An 18,866-nucleotide genomic window follows, 5' to 3' on the forward strand; every position below is an offset into this window, starting at 1 on the left:
AGATGTTCGAAAGAATAAGATTGAACCAGAGAAACGCTGCACCATCACCTGCGGGCAGGGGTGGAGTCAAGAAGACCAAGTGTAACGAGTGGTCTTAAAATAAGGTGGAGGAGAGATGGGTGCAGCCTTTCTTTGCTGCTGCTGCTGTTATTATTATTGTTGTTACTGTTCTCGAATTAAATGTTTTTTTGTAAGTTATGTAAATTTAGAAGTTTAAAAGGTTGTAAGTGATCTTAGTTTTTAAGTGATCTTAAGAATTTGTAAGTGATCTCAAAGTTTGTAAGTGATCTTAAAGTGTGTAAGGGATCTTAACTGTAAACTTTAAAGTTTGATACAAGAATATTATAATTAAAGTACAAACAATACCGCCACCGCTGAGCATGAAAATGGAAAAATCGCAGGAGCGCGCCTTGGCGGTATTCTGGCGGTTCTAAAGACGCAACTGCCGAAATACTGCTAAAATTCAGGCAGTAGCGATCTGGATGCAAATTCCGGCCCACTGTTTTTCCATTTTTAGATTAAAACAATCAACTGTGAAGTATAAAAGTGTTTAAAAATAACCAGAGTACATCATTTTAATCTGAAAATTCAACATTTACCAGCAGAGGGAGTCCCCAAAAATGCTGCAAAAATGTTCTGCCCTCAATAATGGATTTCCCCTTTCATGTACCGATGTTTTTTTTCCCTCTAATTCAAATGTCGGGTATACTTATTGCTTAATTCACTACCAGCAGCTGTTTTCATATATATATATCTACATATACACAGGCTTGATATCAGAACCTTCCTTCTCTCTTGTCAACATTTAATATTTGAAGCTGTGGGTCAACTTTTGCTACTTTTCCTGAGTTGGCTCGTAGATTGTCCAGCCGCTGTACATCAGTCAAACGAGACAATGGAACAGACTCGCTTGGTGCCAAATGGTAAAGTAATCACTTCCTGCAAAAAGAAAACCTCCACACCATCTCAAAAGCTTGTGCTGCAACAAGCTCGCGGGGGGGAGGGGGCGGGCGCAGACGAACGCGCCCGACCACTGGCGCCGGTGCCCGTGCCCGTGCCCGTGACGTGTCTGCGCGCGCATACGCCTCCAACGGCGCCTGCGACGTGCGCGCCCCACCGAGAGCACATTTGAGGCTCTTCATCCCTCTCCTCCTCCGCCGCTGCCCCACCCCCTCTCCTCAGTCCACATTCTCTGTCAGCTCGGATGGAGTGAAGCGAGCAGACAGCGAAGGCAGGAATAAAGAAAGAAAAAAAATAAAGATAAAAAAGAAAATAAAAGAAAAGAAGCCGGGAGACAGTTGAAAGCGATAAATAAATCTCGGAGCGCCAGAGAGGATTCGAGAAGCGCCGGTCTCTGCAGAAACCGTTAGCTCTCGGCACTCGCTCACTCACTCGGTGAGAATGGGGCTGAAAGCCGGCGGCTGGCGGCAGCTGGTCGATTACCTGCACGACCCTTACCAAGTGGCCCGATTTCAGCAACTGTGCGGCGTGGCTGCCGTCCGCTCCTCCGCCGCCAACGGCGACTACAGCCACGGAGAGAGGAGGAGGGAGGAGGAAGAGGCCGCCACCGGCAGCCGGGCCAGGTATCGGGGAGATGCGTCGCCCGCCCGAAGCCAGGACCCCGGCTGCGGCAAGCACCTCGGCAAGAACGGTATCGCCGCTCCGAGCCGCCACTGCGGCGGCGACGCTGTCGCTAACGCCTCCCGGGCACGGGATACCGCGAAGAAGCCGAGGCGCAGAAACTCGCTGAACGACGAGGCGGAGACACAGTTCCTGGTCCGCAACCGGCTGCTCTACTACCTCTTCAGCCTGGGCACCGAGCTGGGCAACGAGCTCTTCTACATCACCTTCTTCCCCTTCTGGCTCTGGAACATCGACCCGTACGTCGGCCGCCGCCTGATTGTCATCTGGGTGTGGGTCATGTACCTGGGCCAGTGCACCAAGGACATCATCCGCTGGCCGCGGCCCGCCTCGCCGCCCGTCGTCAAGGTGGAGCTATTCTACGACTCCGAGTACGGCATGCCCTCCACACACGCCATGTCGGGCACCGCCATCCCCTTCTCCCTCTTCTTCCTAACCTTCGGCAGATGGGAGGTAATTGTGTTGTTATTTACTTGCAGTCTTCTTAATGAACGCTCACCTTTTTTGGGGGGGCGGGGGGGCGGGGCGGGATGGGATGGGATGGGATTGACGTGTTTTTGGTAAAGCCGGGTCTGTCACTGGGTGATGGTGTCAGTCACTCGAGTTGACAAATATCGTGGGACTGAGACAATATTGTTTTGAATATGTTTTTTATTATGTTGTTGTGCTATATTGGTACCAATGCTGGCATCAGAACTGGTAATAGTCTCTGCTTTCAATACAGGTTGGGTAATTGATTGTCGAGGTTAATGTTGGGCGGCATTGCAACCTGTTTTTCCTTTTTTAATTTCTTTTAAGGTATGGAAATATTTAGGCAATACCGAACCATGTGTGTTTTTAAAAAGACAGATGTTTTGGCTCAAGGTGAAGCAGGGTTTTTTTTTCAAATGCACCCTTGTGCGAAACTTCGGATAAATGTGCAACGTTGTTCAGTATTGCATTTAAAAGGAATTGGAACAATGTCATTTTTCAACCAATGTTTGGGAATCAGTTGGTTTCACAGTAGGCATGGTGCTAAACAGTGACGTTTTTGAGGCCGACTGAAAGTTAATTAGAGCAGTTTCGAACAGTTCCTACAGCTGTGATCCTTTTAACAATAAGTATTTGTTGCTTTGACTTGAAGGCGCAGTTATACTGCAGGTAACGGGTTGAGACCAGAGCCGGCACAACCAAGTTGTATTATCAGTTCTGTGTCTGTCAGTCTGCCTGCTCGGAGCTTCTGTAAATACGTACAAGCAACCATGCATCGCGCTCTCCCTATTTGCATTCAAATGCTTGTTAGATTTTAATATGAACAAAGAACCGATGGTGCCAACGTTAAGCTCGAAAACATTTCAAAAGCAAACGTATGCAGCGTGTTAATTATTTGTCACGAGCAGTGTTTAATTAGAATTTTTATTTTGTTACTGGATTATAATCTCCAACAGAGATCAGATTCATTTGTTACTGACACTTTTATGAAGGGTTCTTTAGGACTCGGAATGGAGCAAGAAATACGTGTTATGGCATTAGCAATACGGTATACAAAGCTATTTATTTGGGGCTGCTGTCTTCACCTAAGTAATGATTACATGACAAACATCATGGTGTGGTGGGCACGATAAAGTAAAATTTTAGGTAAACCGCTAACTCCTGCTTTGGCAATCTTTATCTCTCCATTGTTGTAATAGACTGATTCGGCACTAGTGCCTCTTGACTCAAGATTTTTTGGTACCCTGGAACTAATGCTGTGATCTTTCCTTGGGTTGTTTAATATGTGTATAGAAGTTATGAAAAATAGTTTGTTTAATCAATGTGCAGTCTGACAAGTACTCAAAGTATATAGTGAAATTAATTCTATTTTTCTTTGAATATAAATACATTTAAAATGGGAAGTGATCATCCTGCTAGAATTGTTGATTGAGTAATGTAATAACACACATGCCCCAGCAGTCCCAACTTGAATATGAAAGTATCTGTTCATTGAGCTGCAGCAACAAGGCTTTATTACTTCTAATTTATTACCATGTGCTTGCCTCATGTATTCCTTGTGCTATGTTCACTTCCTGGAGTCCAAAAAGCAGAAGTAAATTACTTTTATTAAAAAAACACTTTCAAGGAGATGCAACTGAAATGAATAAGAGCAGAATACCTGGGATATTGATATAACCAGCACACCAATTGTTGAAAAATATCACTGCCTGCATTTCTAAAGCAATATGGATATGGAATGACTTCAACAATCTTTTGTGAAAGCATTGAAGAGGAAACTATAATAATTAGAGAAGTGGATTAGCCAATATCTGCCATCTTTGGGGGAGGAGTGTTTGGCAAGAGAGGCAAAAGTCTGTTTTTAACACTTTTTTTGTTTAAAGGCTAAATTTCTCCATGATTTACCTTTCTGACACAAACCCATACATAAAGCACTGCTTATTTTATCCCATTATGATGTTTCATGGAATACGATAGATGGAAGAATAAACTGGTAGGACCATCTGGTTAGCAATTACAGCATATCTTGGTGCTGTGGTTGGAAACAGTGTTTCTCAGCTGGGAGAGTGCTTCAGCACTGCATCCTTCACTGTCAGACCTTGTAGTGTAATGCAGAAACATGGATTAATTCATAGCTATGGCTAGTCTGGTGGATGATTTGTTGGGGGAAGTAAAAATACATTCAGTAAAGTCTAAAATCTAGGACTAATCTTTGAAATCTTTGTTCTGTAACTAACTTACTGGATTTTAATGAAGTTCTGTAAGAGGATATTGGTGTCTCTACCAATCCTGGGTTAACTACTTGAAACTAAGTTTGAATCTTTTATGAAGAATATTTGCTTTTGTGCTGCTGGCTATATATGTGCTAGGCTGCTGACTGATTTCTTTCAAAATTGTTCTCCATAGCTAGCTTTCCAATAGTAGTTATACTTTCAATACTTGAATGGTGAGTGTCAGTAGGCTATTAATTACAGGGGAACATCACTGTTGAGCTTCCACACATGGAATTCAGACTAACCATAACATCGGAAATAACACTTGCAAATTTTAACATAGGATTTATTCTACTTGGTGTAGAATGACATTTTGTACCTGTTCTACTATGAGCAATTGCCACACTTGTTTCATGGTTTCTATTCCTCGTCCTTGTCCTGATTGAACGGACTCGCGCTGAGGTATGGCACGTCTCCCAAATAGCCATTTTCCATGAGGCTAGACGATGAGTGTTGGCAGGCAGTTTGGCTGTGGGGTATCTGTTCTGCCCAATCCTGTACTTTTCACTGGATAGTGAACAGTAAGACTGGTTGGTTGTTTTCCCCTCCCTATAATCTATGGATGCTGATTTAAAACGTAGAATTCCTGGGGCTACTCTGACTGGTCAGCTCTTGACATAGAATGGCATCAAATTCTAGATCTTCCCGGGATGAATGGCTCAACACCACTCTAGGATTTAATCACTGAGCCATTGGAGAACTTAGTACCACGCTCTGAGTTAGCCTGCATATGACTCCAGTCCCACACTATGTGATTGATTCTTAATGCCCCCTGAATTTAAAGAAAAATCATTAAAGTTTGCCTATCTAAAGGGAAAGAAAAGATATTTGAGAATTGTGTGCTGAAGCTTGTCCAATTGGTCCAATGAAGAAATGATTTCAGGTGGTGTGAGTTGGACTGGATGCTCTTTGCCTTTCCCTCATTGTTCATAGGTTTATATGTAACCTTTAGGGCTGCTGACCAAGGGTCAGGATGGGCCGAAATGGACTCTTTCTGTGCTGTAAATTTCTATGTTTCTATCAAGAGTAAGCATAAATATCAGTGAAGTTTGGATAGGATTGGAGAAATATATTTGAGCAGGAGTTTCCCAGCTACCAAAACAAAACATTCAGCTTTCACTGATATTAGCATTTGCAGTTTTCTTTTTTGCCAAGAAAAATAATTATTGGGTTTGGTGTTGATAACCGGGAAGAGGAGGGAATTGATAGAGAATTGTTTGAACAAAGTAACTAGTATGGTTGATTTTAAGGTTGATTTTAACTGCCCTAATTCAAAATGGAGCAGAACTAGGTACATTTATGGCGCTAAGCAGGATTGTATCTTGACACCGCATTTTATAACCAATCCAGAGCAAGTGGCCAGACTGGATCTAGTAGCTAGCAGTGATAAAGAACGGAGAGATAAAGGAGCACTTGAGCAGCAGTGATCATATTGTCATCGATGTGATGTTACGATGTGAGTAGGAGCTGGAGATAAAATTAGTATTTTGGATAATTGAGTTTCAAAGCTTTGGACCTTGAGATTTGTTTCTATGTTCAGTTTTGCTTCATAATGAATGCTACTTTCTGTAGTTAGAAATAACAGCAAGTCCCTTTGAAACTGTATGCACTTGCTGTCAAATGTGTTTTTCCAGGATTAGGAGATTAATGAGTCAATAGGTGTTGGTCATTGAAAAATTAAGATCTTTTTTCTTATTGCCATTGTTCTCATTTTCAGTCCTTTCCCATCTCCTGAAGCAGCGACCTCTTCCTGCTGCACATTTCCACAAGCACTAATTACCTTCCAGTACCTTGTCCAAGTTGTCATTATTCACTTGTAGGTGTCGGCAGGTGCAGGGATTGTGCATAATCACTAAAACCTCACCTGACACCCCTACATATACACACTTCTAGCAGGGGTCATTGGCTAATGATTAGAAGTGAAACCGTGGCTCATTTGTTCTTCCCTAGCTCTCCTTTCTCCCTACTCCAGAGGCACTGGAACAAATTTTTGGACCCATATCATTCCCAGTTGATATCAGCTGACTCAGCACAGATTGTGAATCAGTCTTGAATTCTCCTGGGATGAATGCCTCCGCTGTTTATTGGATATACTCGCTGACAGCCATCAGGAGACCTCTGACCAAATTTTAATGCTGGGTATCACTATCAGTGTAGACTTTTTCTACATGCTGTTGGTGTCCTAGTGTAAAAGATAATTTTAAACAGGAAACTTGAATGTGTAAAATCCAGCATTTGCAACTTATTATTGCCAATGTCTAGGTTCTCTTGCTAGTTGGCACGTGGTTTAAAATAAGGTAGAAATTTATTTTTTGAGGGCTAAAATTGAAATAGTTCATTTCTTTAATCTGGTATTTGCAAAAGAACTGGTACTGTCTTGTGCATTGCATGTTTGTGAAGTGGTGCCAAAGAACATCACTCTGGGAGTGGTACTTTAAATTGACAGTATGGCCTGCTTCCAAAAACATCAGGTATGTCTCCTCCCTGAATGTAGATATGAGTCCACAAGAAGCCTCATGAAACCAGAGTTTTTGGAGCTTTTACATCATTTTGATTGTCGGCCCAGTGTTCCAAAATTGAGATTTCAGGTAAAATAGTTGTGTTCTGACTTTTTTTTTTGCATTTTTCCCTCGGGGCATTTTTATTAGCCTTTCTCCTCTCCGCTCTGTTTACGTCACTATAAACCATCTAGTGCATTGGGCCCACATCAGCATGTCATACATTGGATGCAAAACAATTGTTTACAAAAAAAAAGGCAGTCATTGACCTGGAGCCTGAATTAATAAGCATTTACCAATCTGCAAATAAACTCTGATCTCACCCTGTGTTTTCTTAACAGCAGTTAGGCTTTGTGGCACATGTCTGTATCTGAGAAACAACATAATGCATTGTGCGTTATATGATATAATTGTGCATATACAGTAGACACCTCAAATTGCCGGAGAAATACCACCAACTATGTCTCCGCAAGATCCTGCAAATCCCCAGGGAGGACAGACGCACCAATGTTGGCATCCTTGATCAGGCCAGCATCGAAGCACTGACCACACTCTACCAACTTTGTTGGGCGGGCCACATTGTTCGCATGCCTGACACAAGACTCCCAAAGCAAGTGTTCTACTCTGAACTCCTACATGGCAAGCGAGCCCAAGGTGGGCAGAGGAAACATTTCAAGGACACCCTCAAAGCCTCCTTGATAAAATGCAACATCCCCACCGATACCTGGGAGTCCCTGGCCCAAGACCAGCCTAAGTGGAGGCAGTGCATCCGGGAGGGTGCTGAGCACCTCGAGTCTCATCGCCGAGAGCATGCAGAAACCAAGCGCAGGCAGCGGAAAGAGCGTGCGGCAAACCAGTCCCTCCCACCCACCCACCCTTTCCTTCACCGATTGTCTATCCCACCTGTGACAGAGACTGTAATTCCCGTATTGGACTGTTCAGTCACCCAAGAACTCACTGAGTGGAAACAAGTCTTCCTTGATTTCGAGGGACTGCCTATGATGATGATGCTGCACAAAACACTACCATCCAATTTGCTGTGAGCAAAGCTCAGGACACATACTGGTATTTTAAAATAAAAATCTATACAGTAAAATATTTCAACAATATGTCTTTATTTTAATTCAATACAAGAAACTAGTTGCAGAAGTTAATTCTTGTTTTCTTTGTATTGGCTGTGGCTTCATGACCTGTGTTTATCTTGTAAAATAAATAATCAGGCCTGAATTGAAATTAATTCCCCCATATGGTTTGCTAAGTGCTATGTTTCCATGAACAATGAATGATACCTGGTGTGTCATTGCAAACTGGCCTCTGCATTATAAATGATGTGATGTTTGTGACGACTGCTTATTTTCCTCTCTGCAACAGTTGACCTATCATATGTAAATATTTAACCTATTCGCCAAGTCTCTTTTAGCAGTTGAGTTTGTGTAACTTTGTTTTACAGCAGTCAAACTTTTTTTGAGTTTTTTGTTTCACCATTTCCGGTTTGCAAAGATCATACGAACAATGACTGACTGACTGGTAAAGACCATTTGGTCCATTGAGTCTGCCCCACACAATTGCGATACCTTGTGTATCACAACATATACACAACAGATGCACTCCAACCACCTGAAGCCATGTGATCTCCTGCGAGAGGCGAAAAAACCCAGGCAAAAGAAATCTGGGAAATTCCTCACCAACCCATCTAGGTGATCAAAACTAGTCCACGAGATCACTCTGGCCTTGAATTCCTTGCAGTACCTACCTTATGTAAGAGGCGATTGTCGCAGAGCCAGAAACAAATCCAGCTTTTGCTTGAAAGTATTCAAGTCTGCATCCACCACACGAAACGGCAGCTTGTTCCAGTGGTCTTCTGTTCTCTGGGAAAGGAACCACCTCCTGATGTCTAGCCTAAATCTAGCCCGACACAACTTAAATTTATGACCCCTGGTCCTGCCTAACCTATTTAATTGAAACCCAATCTATTTAATTGATCTTATCTGATGTGATTGAGTTCTTGTCAAATCTTTCTTGAGTGAGTTTTCTTCCTGTCTCCTTTTATAAATGGCGATCCTTCTCTCCCCTGTAGTCTCCAGTCTCTTTATTTTGCAGCCACTGAAATTTCCCCTCTTTTTCAGAAGCTTCAGCTGCACCATCCTACATTTTGATCGGCACCCTCACTGTTCAAATCAAGCTTACTGCAGGGTGTCCTAACTTCATTCATTATTTTCCTATTTTTTCAAGACTTTCCTTTGTTACAATATCGAGACTTTTAAAAACAAAGTTTGTCATCAACTGGCTACTATGTCGTCTTTTACCTTTCTTACTCCTTGCAGCCTTTAAGAAGGGCGGTAAGTTCCTGCATGAGGAGAGCGTTGCAATAAATCAGGGGTGTGTGGGTTTATCATTTTACTTAGCAATACATTGTGGCAAACGTGGTGATCTGGGTTGATTTAGGGGTTTAGGAAAAAATTGAGTGAAATGTTTTCTGAAACTGAAGTTTTAAAAATATATTTCCATAGTATTAATAGAAGTTAGGCAACCTGTGCATGAGATTATGATTCACAAATTGTTGGGGCTTTTCATATGTTTGTATCTTGGTGGTGTGCTGCACTATAGGCCTTGCCCTTCATGTAAATCTTTATTTTTTTTTAATCTATAGATTGATTCCTTTTGGAATTCAATGGACCCCTTGATGCGTTTTAGTGCTGGGTTTTACTGCACTAAGGTAGATTGGGGTTCTAACCTCACATTTACTCCAAATTTTTTTTGTTTTTGGGAGGGAGAGGGTGGGGAAGATGAGTGACCCCTACATACAACTAGCAGACAAACTGAGAGGTTATTCAATCAGAAAATACCCAAGGGAAAGCTCTGAGAACTCTCCAATGCTTCAGTTGATGTGATGTCCTTACTTGTACAAATATTGTGAAAGCTTTAATACAAATTTAATTCAACAGTTTCTTGGGTGCCACTTAATTTCACTCCCATGTTTACTTTTCCTTTTGCACTTTTGCTGTGCCTCGACTGATCAGTTTGTTCCTGTACCCAAAGTTGTCAGAAGCAGCTGCAACCATTTCCACTGGGAATAATCAAAAATTCAGACAGCTTTTGGCAGGAAAGAAAGAAATGGAATTTATCCTGAGGTTTGTTGTAGATCTGCAATTACATAACCAGTTAATGATGTATGGGCAGCAGTTGAGTGAGTAAAAAGCTCCTTAAGGAACTATTATGTACTTGGGTTAAGGACTACAAAATAATATTGCAGCCAATTGGTTTTCAGTGGTTGTGTGAGAGCATGAAAGCACATCTATTTCCAGGGGTTAAGAGCTTCAAACCTGGATGCTAGTTACTGTCTCATAAATTGGCAGACAAAATGGCACACCAGTAACTCAGTGCTGTATCGTGCATTTTAGCAATTATTATATGTAACTTTGTGGCTTTTAAAGTTAAAGTTTTAATGTGTAGGGATTTTTAGGGAGAGTTAGTTCACTAGAATGCCAATTTTCTGTCTCCTCCTTTCATTTTTTCCCTTATATACTATCCCTTAGCCTGTTCTTTCCTTTAGTCCAAGAACATTATCAAATATAGCTACTTTCAGCTTTGCATGCACTGTATATTAAATTCATTTTTCATAATATTGAAGTTTGTTAGTGCCTAGAGATAATGACAGCAATATGAGATTATAGAAACCAATAATTCTAGGTAATGAGAGAAGGCCTGTGTTGTGGAAAGCGCACACAGTTGACACGAGTTTCTCATTTCATTCTTCAAAGGCAAGGCACAATGTTATGACCATTTCTTATGATTCTGGAGCTAATAGTGAAAGGGACTCTCCAAAACAGCATCTCCTCATTTCTCTTGATTTTGGAAATCCATCAGCTATGAAACCAATCACTGGAGCTTTGGGCAGAATTCACTGGCTCCAACCTCTCATGTTTTTTCCAAAAGGACATGTTAGTACATGAATCAATCTGCTCCTGAAATATTAAACCCAAGTTTCCCTGAATTCAACAACTGCATGTTCTGCTAGCCTCAGTATGAGTAATGTGCAGCTGACTATCACATTGCATGTAAATAGTCTGTAATTCTATAAAGACTATATTTAAATATGTAATGAAGACTGTTAATGGACAACAGTTTTTTGTTGAACAGCACAGGAACCTTTTTGTGCTCCTGTGTCCGTGCTGGCTTTCAGGAGTCCCCTTGTTACTTCTCCATTATTTGACTTTGGCACGCAGTCACTTTAAACATTGAGTTTGTTCAGTTTGGGTGATTTTTTTTTTTACTGCCTCACCCACCCACCTGCCTTTTTAGTGAGTCAAGGCAATCTGGGGATCTAAACTGAAAGCAAATATGAATCATGAAAATACTAAGAAATCCAATTCACCCATGTGGATTAAAAAAATTTGCATCGACTTCAGGAATCAAACATAAAACTTTAGTGCTTTTATATAGCTAATTGATTCAGGGACACATCAATTACTTTTATAACTCAGTTTTTGCATCTGTGTCACATAATACATTTAAGTCTGTTATGTATCTTTCCCAAAAACTAAACCAGAGTTTTGTACATGTTTGTTTTTTGTTCCATTTGACCATTATTATGTAAAAGATCCTAGAACAGGAGGTCACTGATTAGTTTCATTTTATTGTACTGAATTGGTGCAACAAGAGCAAGGTTCAATGGATTGCCAGAATCATCATCCCAGCAAAGAGTTCACTTGTAAGCAATCTTTTGCCATCATTGTGTAGTGTACATGTTTAGCAAGACAGTAATTAAATACTAATTATTAACCTTGGTCTTCAGTTGTGCGCTCTCAGCTATTTAGATGCATTGGACTTTCAACAGAGGTCATAATTTGGAGTTCTTGGAGGATAAGCTAAATGCCAGGAACATTGAGGAACCACGAGAGATGACACCTAAGATTGGAGGGCGAGGTTCTTGGTACAGAACTTGTGAACGCGAAAAACTCTGAAAATATTGCACCTTTTCTACTTGAGACTGTGTCTCTTGCACCTGAGCAGTATGCCCCTTACCCACTTCTGACTTGCTCTGTCTGTCGGGGGAAAGAATACAATGGCACAGCTTCCCCCCCCCCCCTGCCCAGAGTGCAGTACGTTAATAAAAGAAAGAACTTGCATTTATATAGCTCCTTCATATTCTCAGCATGTCCTAAAGCACTTCAGGGCCAATGAATTATTTTTGAAGTGTAGCCACTGTTTTGGAGGCAAATGTAGGAACTAACTTTTACACCGCCATGTTGGGTAAATGACCAGATAATCTATTGGTGGTTTTAGTTGAAAATAGAATGTTGGCCAATATACTGAGTGAACTCTGCTCCTCTTTGGTGCAATGGGATCTATTATACTCACTCTAATGGCTATTTAGAATCTCAGTTTCATGACTCATCCAAATGACAGCACCTCTGACAATCCTACATTCCTTCAGTGCTGCACTGAAATGTCAGCTTACATTGCATGTTCAGTCCCAATCTTATTCTTAATGCACTTTTTGCAGATCTAGAAGTGTATACTGATACTCCTGGCTTTCCTTCAATGGAATATTGCAAATTAATATTGCCATGTATGTATTTCACAATTGTGACAGATTTGGTCAACTAGAATATCAAATCACTGCTTTTCTATCTTTGTCTTCCTAAATGTCAGCTGTGGCTCAGTGGGTAGCACACTCGCCTCTGTCAGAAGGTTATGGGCTCAAGTCCCACTCTAGAGACTTGAGCACATCATAGGCAGTCCCTCGAAATCGAGGAAGACTTGCTTCCACTCAAATGAGTTTTTGGATGACTGAACAGTCCAATACAGGAAATAGTGTCTCTGTCACAGGTGGGACAGACAGTCGTTGAAGGAAAGGGTGGGTGGGACTGGTTTGCCTGCGCTTGGTTTCTACATGCTCTCGGCAATGAGATTAGAGGTGTTCAGCACCCTCGCGGATGCACTTCCTCCCCTTCGGGCGGTCTTTGGCCAGGGATGTTGCATTTTATCAAAGGAGGCTTTGAGGGTGTCCTTGAAACGTTTCCTCTGCCCACCTTGGGCTCACTTGCCATGTAGGAGTTCCGAGTAGAGTGCTTGCTTTGGGAGTCTTGTGTCAGGCATGCGGACAATGTGGCCCGCCCAGCAGAGCTGATAGTGTGGTCAGTGCTTCGATGTTGGCCTGGTTGAGGACGCCAACGTTGGTGCGTCTGTCCTCCCAGGGGATTTGCAGGATCTTGCGGAGACATCGTTGGTATTTCTCCAGTGATTTGAGGTGTCTACTGTATATGGTCCACGTCTCTGAGCCATACAGGAATCTAGGCTGACACTCCAGTGCAGTGCTGAGTGAATGCTGTGCTGTCAGCATTGTCTTTTGTAGGAGACGTTAAACCAAGGCCCTGTCTGCTCTCTCAAGATCCCACGACACTATTTCGAAGAAGAGCAGGGGAGACATAAGAACATAAGAATTAGGAACAGGAGTAGGCCATCTAGCCCTTCGGGCCTGCTCCGCCATTCAAAAGATCATGGCTGATCTGGCCGTGGACTCTGCTCCACTTACCCGCCCGCTCCCCATAACCCTTAATTCCCTTATTGGTTAAAAATCTATCTATCTGTGATTTAAATACATTCAATGAGCTAGCCTCAACTGCTTCCTTGGGCTGAGAATTCCACAGATTCACAACCCTCTGGGAGAAGAAATTCCTTCTCAACTCGGTTTTAAATTGGCTCCCCCGTATTTTGAGGCTGTGCCCCCTAGTTCTAGTCTCCCCAACCAGTGGAAACAACCTCTCCGCCTCTATCTTGTCTATCCCTTTCATTATTTTAAATGTTTCTATAAGATCGCCCCTCATCCTTTTGAACTCCATCGAGTAAAGACCCAGTCTACTCAATCTATCATCATAAGGTAACCCCCTCATCTCCAGAATCAGCATAGTGAATCGTCTCTGTACCCCCACCAAGGCGAGTATATCCTTCCTTAAGTAAGGTGACCAAACCTGCACGCAGTACTCCAGGTGTGGCTTCACCAATACTCTGTACAGTTGCAGCAGGACCTCCCTGCTTTTGTACTCAATCCCTCTTGCAATGAAGGCCAACATTCCATTCGCCTTCCTGATTACCTGCAAACTAACTTTTTGAGATTCATTCACAAGGACCCCCAGGTCCCTCTGCACCGCAGCATGTTGTAATTTCTCCCCATTCAAATAATATTCCCTTTTACTTTTTTTTTCCCAAGGTGGATGACTTCACATTTTCCAACATTGTATTCCATCTGCCAAACCTTAGCCCATTCGCTTAACCTATCTAAATCTCTTTGCAGCCTCTCTGTGTCCTCTACACAACCCGCTTTCCCACTAATCTTTGTGTCATCCCTGGTGTCTTTGCCAATATTTATCCCTTTTATCAACGTAACAAAAACAGATTATCTGGTCGTTATCACATTGCTGTTTGGGGAACTTGCTGTGTGCAAATTGGCTGCTGCATTTCCCACCTTACAACAGTGACTACACTCCAAAAGTATTTCATTGGCTGTAAAGCACTTTGAGACATCCGGTCATCATGAAAGGCATTATATAAATGCAAGTCTGTCTTTCTTTAAATCCTTCTGTCATGCCACTTCCGTCTTTCATTTCAAAAGCTATCTTTTCAATCTTCTGTAAAACACCTTGAGATGTTATGAAAGGCATTAGATAAATGTAAGTTATTGTACCATTTTAATATTGTCCTGTTTGTAGCAGTTATTTGGACCTTTATGTTGACTTTTGTCCTTGGCCTGGCAATTTGCCCTTTTGATTCATAATTACATAATTACACTGTTAGAAAATCAGAGAATGCAAGACATCATAGCAGGAAAACCTGCTATTTATTGGAAAGCCAGCTGCTGTCCAATTCCTCTATAGCTCATTCATCAAAGGCAACCTTTCACGGTTGTAGATTCCAGTCGCAGATTCAGAGTAAGAATAACTTTGAGGAAATAGCCCCTACGTATACCATGCTCTAAAGTTCTGAGGGCAATATTCCAACATTGTGAATGCACAGTAACCAGCAGTACAGTGATGTTCCAAGACCGATTGGATGATTTGTGTGTGCTGCACCTCTCCAAATAGGTATGTCTCCTCTTGCTGGCTTCTCTATACTTCAGCATTGTAGCTGACGAGGAATCCACAGTTGAAGTTGCTCAATGTTGTCCGGACTACAGCCTTTTTTAAAAAAAAACTTGCACAAAGTAATGCATTCATCCAGGGTTCTTACTAAGGTGCTCATTATTAAAACATGGTAAAGTACATGCTAATTTGGGAGGCCTGGCCACTTTTCTTTTTATTGGGAGGGGAAAAAAATCTTCAATTACTCTTCAGCTTGGAGTCTAATCTAACATGGGGCCTTGTTGTCAAAATGATAAGTCATTAAACATTATAAAAATAAACTATGCAATAAACTATTAAATTATGCAATAATTAGATATTTTAAACCTGTTGAAATTTGAATAAGTTTTGTTACTAGAAGAAACAGCCAAAGAGGATTTGGGGAAATTCTTCTTAAAGTCACGATTGGGGAAGTGAGAGCTGAACATTTTTGTGGTGAGGGGAGGGAGTTATAAAAATTCTGCCTATTCATTCTTTAAAACTTTTTGGCTGGCTTTAAGACTAAGCACCAATCCACAAACATGGGGAAGATCTGGCATTCATTTAACTAACTTTAGGAACTTTAAAGGGTAGGTGATTATGTGGGAACTGTGGCCTAGAACCGTGTTATCCAGTATAGATTGTTGATTAGCCACAGATCTGGCTACGGTGATGCTGTTTTAGCAGTATGCACTAATTTTAGTAGAAAACATTTTGTAGACAGTACAAGTAGGTATACATGTTGGGGGAGAGAGGGAAGGCTTCTTTTCCCACGAGCGGGCCCACTGATATAGAGGGTCGACGCTCGCCCCAGCCCACATAGCGATACTCGAAGTTAGCAGACAGAGACGGATGGCAAAGTATAACGATCTTTATTACGAACGTCCGGGAACAACCCGCATCACATTTGCCTGTGAGTGGGGATGATCCCCGAACAGCACAATCATACAACTTTTATACATTTCAAAAACCCCTCTGTTCCCGGACAAGACCTCCCTAGATTTCTAATTGGACTATCTTATCAGCGCTACTTCCCTAATTGGACTACCTTATCAGTACTACTTCGGATTGACAAGTCATGAGCTCTGACTGACAGGCCATGATCTCGTGACCATCTTAGACCGTTCCCAGAATGGTATCATTACATTGGGATTTGTTATACATTTCCTTTGGTGCCATGAAGTCTCTCTCTGGTCTCTTCTCACCGCCTTATCAGCGGTCTGTTTAGGTTCTCTCCTATTGACATTCCATGTTGGAATACTATCTGGTATCCCAACCCATAACAGTACCTTCTGGAGCCTTGGAGCTGGAATGTACAAGGCATGAGAAGAGGTACAAGGCGTGAGAAGAAAAGCCTTTACCTCCTTATGCAGGGACCAGCACTTTAACCCTTGTCCCACTGGTACCCCTAATGCCAAATTTCTCTTACAATACACCACATGCATGCTTACTTAAACCTCTACCACCATTCAGTGAAAACTTTGCATTCTTTCTCTTTCCTCAAAGTTTGGAATTGTGGTATGAATTTATCACACAGCTTATCTTTGTGCAGCTTCCAGGTTTTTGTCCAACAGTTGCATGCAAAATGTTTTGACTTCTTCAGAGTGATTGCTGGGAACGTTGACTTGCGCAACAAGGTGTGCGATACCTGAGCCTGCACTCACTCCATCCAGAACACCGTTAGATGCTGCTTGCTCTTTGCCATGACGTGCCCTATTGGAGCTACTCATTAATTGATCGGGCTTGCTTTCTCCTGGCCTGGAGCGGTTATTCTGATGGAGCTGACCATGTTGACAATTTCCCTCTTCATACAGTATTGATGATATTTCCGTCGTGCTGAAGTTCACACATGTTGCAAGCCATTTTAGCAGATAACCAATAAGCAGTAATGAAGGAAGTAAAGTACATTCAGCAAAGCAATTGAAACTTTCAATGGCCTTGGTGTAATTTAGTATTTACACCATCTACCTTTTATGATTCTATAACCTCTGAACCTATGGTAGGGGCGATAAATACTGCTCACCAACTTAAAACGAGTTCTGGATCTCCAAGCAGCTTATTTTGAGGTTGATCACTGACTACTAAATTGGAATTTGTAACTGGCAAGAAATCTACAAATGTAATTCTTCTGTAATATAAAAGACTGGAAATGTGTTGAAGACCAATCTGTGTCTAGCGAGAGGGTCATTAGAGCTTCAGTTCTGATGAAGCCTCTCAAATCAGTAGAGAGACTAGAGAACAACTTGCATTTATATAGTGCCTTTAATGTAGTGAAACGTCCCAAGGTGCTTCACAGGAGTCTTGAGATAATAAATTTGACACCGAGTCGCATAAGTAGAAATTAGCGCAGGTGACCAGAGATATGTTTTAAGGAGCATCTTGAAGGAGGAAAGCGAGGTTTAGGCAGGGAGTTCCTGAGCTTGGGGCCTAGGCAACAGAAGGCATGGCCACCAATGGTTGAGCGATTATAATCAGGGCTGCTAAAGAGGGCAGAATTAGAGGAGTGCAGACATTCCTAGGGGGGAGGAGGAGGAATGGTGGGGGGGACTGGAGGAGATTAGAGATAGGGAGGGGCAAGGTCCTGGAGGAATTTGGAGAAAAAGGATGAAAATTTTGACATCTAGGCATTGCTTAACCGGGAGCCAATGTAGGTCAGTGTGCACAGGAATGATGGGTGAGCGGGACTTGGTGCGAGTTAGGACATAGGCAACCGTGTTTTGGATCACCTCTAGTTTATATAGAATAGAATGTGGGAGGCCAGGCATGCCTAGATTTTCGCCAACTTTGCAACCGGGTTTTCGCTGCGATTTGACCCTCCGCGGCGAAAACCTGGTCAGGATCCTTGGTGACCTCTTTGCGGTGGCGCTTTCGCGTACCGCCTGGGAGAGGAGCGCCGACGTGCAATGCCACGGATTGCGTTACCGTCATACTTTCGGCTCTCTCTGGACCCGTACACAATGCCCAGAATATCGACGGGGTCAAACCTGAAAACCGAAAATCTAGCCCATCGTGTCTCTCATCTGGGAACCTCCAAAATGGCTTTCTCTCTATAGCATGGCATAATCTTCTGTCTTCTAAAATATTTTAAGCAAAACACATCTATGGATTTGTGTAAAAGAGCCAAGTTAATTTTACAGAACGTTTTGTGTCTGAGAGAATTTAAGTTTGGCAGCATCTTGAAGCAGCTTTTTAGAACCAGAAAGTTGGGTGAGTAGTTGGTCTATAGTGTGAAAGGAAAATACTGTGAATGCTGAAAATCTGAAATAAAAGCAGAAAATATTGGAAATACTCAGGTGAGGCAGCATCAAGAGAGAGAAACCGAGTTAACGTTTCAGGTCGATGACCTTTCGTCAGACACTCTGATGAAAGGTCATCGACGTGAAATATTTGCTGCTGTAGAAGACACTAGTGTGACTAGTACACTGAATTTTGCAGGAAATGGTTTTGCCGATGATGGCGTTTTTAAAATTCCTCTGTCAAATCAGAGCAGGAATGATGTAGCAGTTCTGTTTTGAGAATGTTTGCAGTGTTAGATATCTTAATCAACCTGATCTGCATGCAATGATCATAGCAACTCCCATTTTCGAGTTACAAGAGATGGCTCTACATTGCTTAGTTGCCATTTGCAGTGAAGGGCACAATCTGATTTTCATCTAGAATCATCAACCAAAGAGATAATTTCACTGGATTTCTGTTCTGTTGCTACTAAGTTTATTTCTCTTCTAATCACGAAATTCCCACATTAGTGTTAAGATTGCCAATCCATTGCATCCCTAAACTAGTCTTCAATGTAGCACAATAAAGACCGGTGAAAGTAATTTAAATGTGTATATAGGTAGCTTTTCTCTCTCTGGGATTCAGACACACCTATTGAATTTTTGGAG

The 18,866-nt window shown here is 42.1% G+C and overlaps 1 protein-coding gene across 1 annotated transcript in view; it reads left to right on the forward strand.

Annotated features, from left to right (window-relative positions):
* The first annotated feature begins 1,106 nt into the window (after positions 1–1,106).
* Positions 1,107–18,866, forward strand: part of sgpp1b (sphingosine-1-phosphate phosphatase 1b) — a 41,487-nt gene continuing 23,727 nt past the window's right edge. The window contains exon 1 of the mRNA XM_070879492.1: positions 1,107–2,094. Coding sequence (XP_070735593.1) covers positions 1,402–2,094 — 693 coding nt within the window. The 5' untranslated portion in view covers positions 1,107–1,401. The remainder of the gene's footprint in view (positions 2,095–18,866) is intronic.

Source organism: Pristiophorus japonicus, chromosome 4 (genome assembly GCF_044704955.1).
Source record: "Pristiophorus japonicus isolate sPriJap1 chromosome 4, sPriJap1.hap1, whole genome shotgun sequence".
NCBI lineage: Eukaryota > Metazoa > Chordata > Chondrichthyes > Pristiophoridae > Pristiophorus > Pristiophorus japonicus.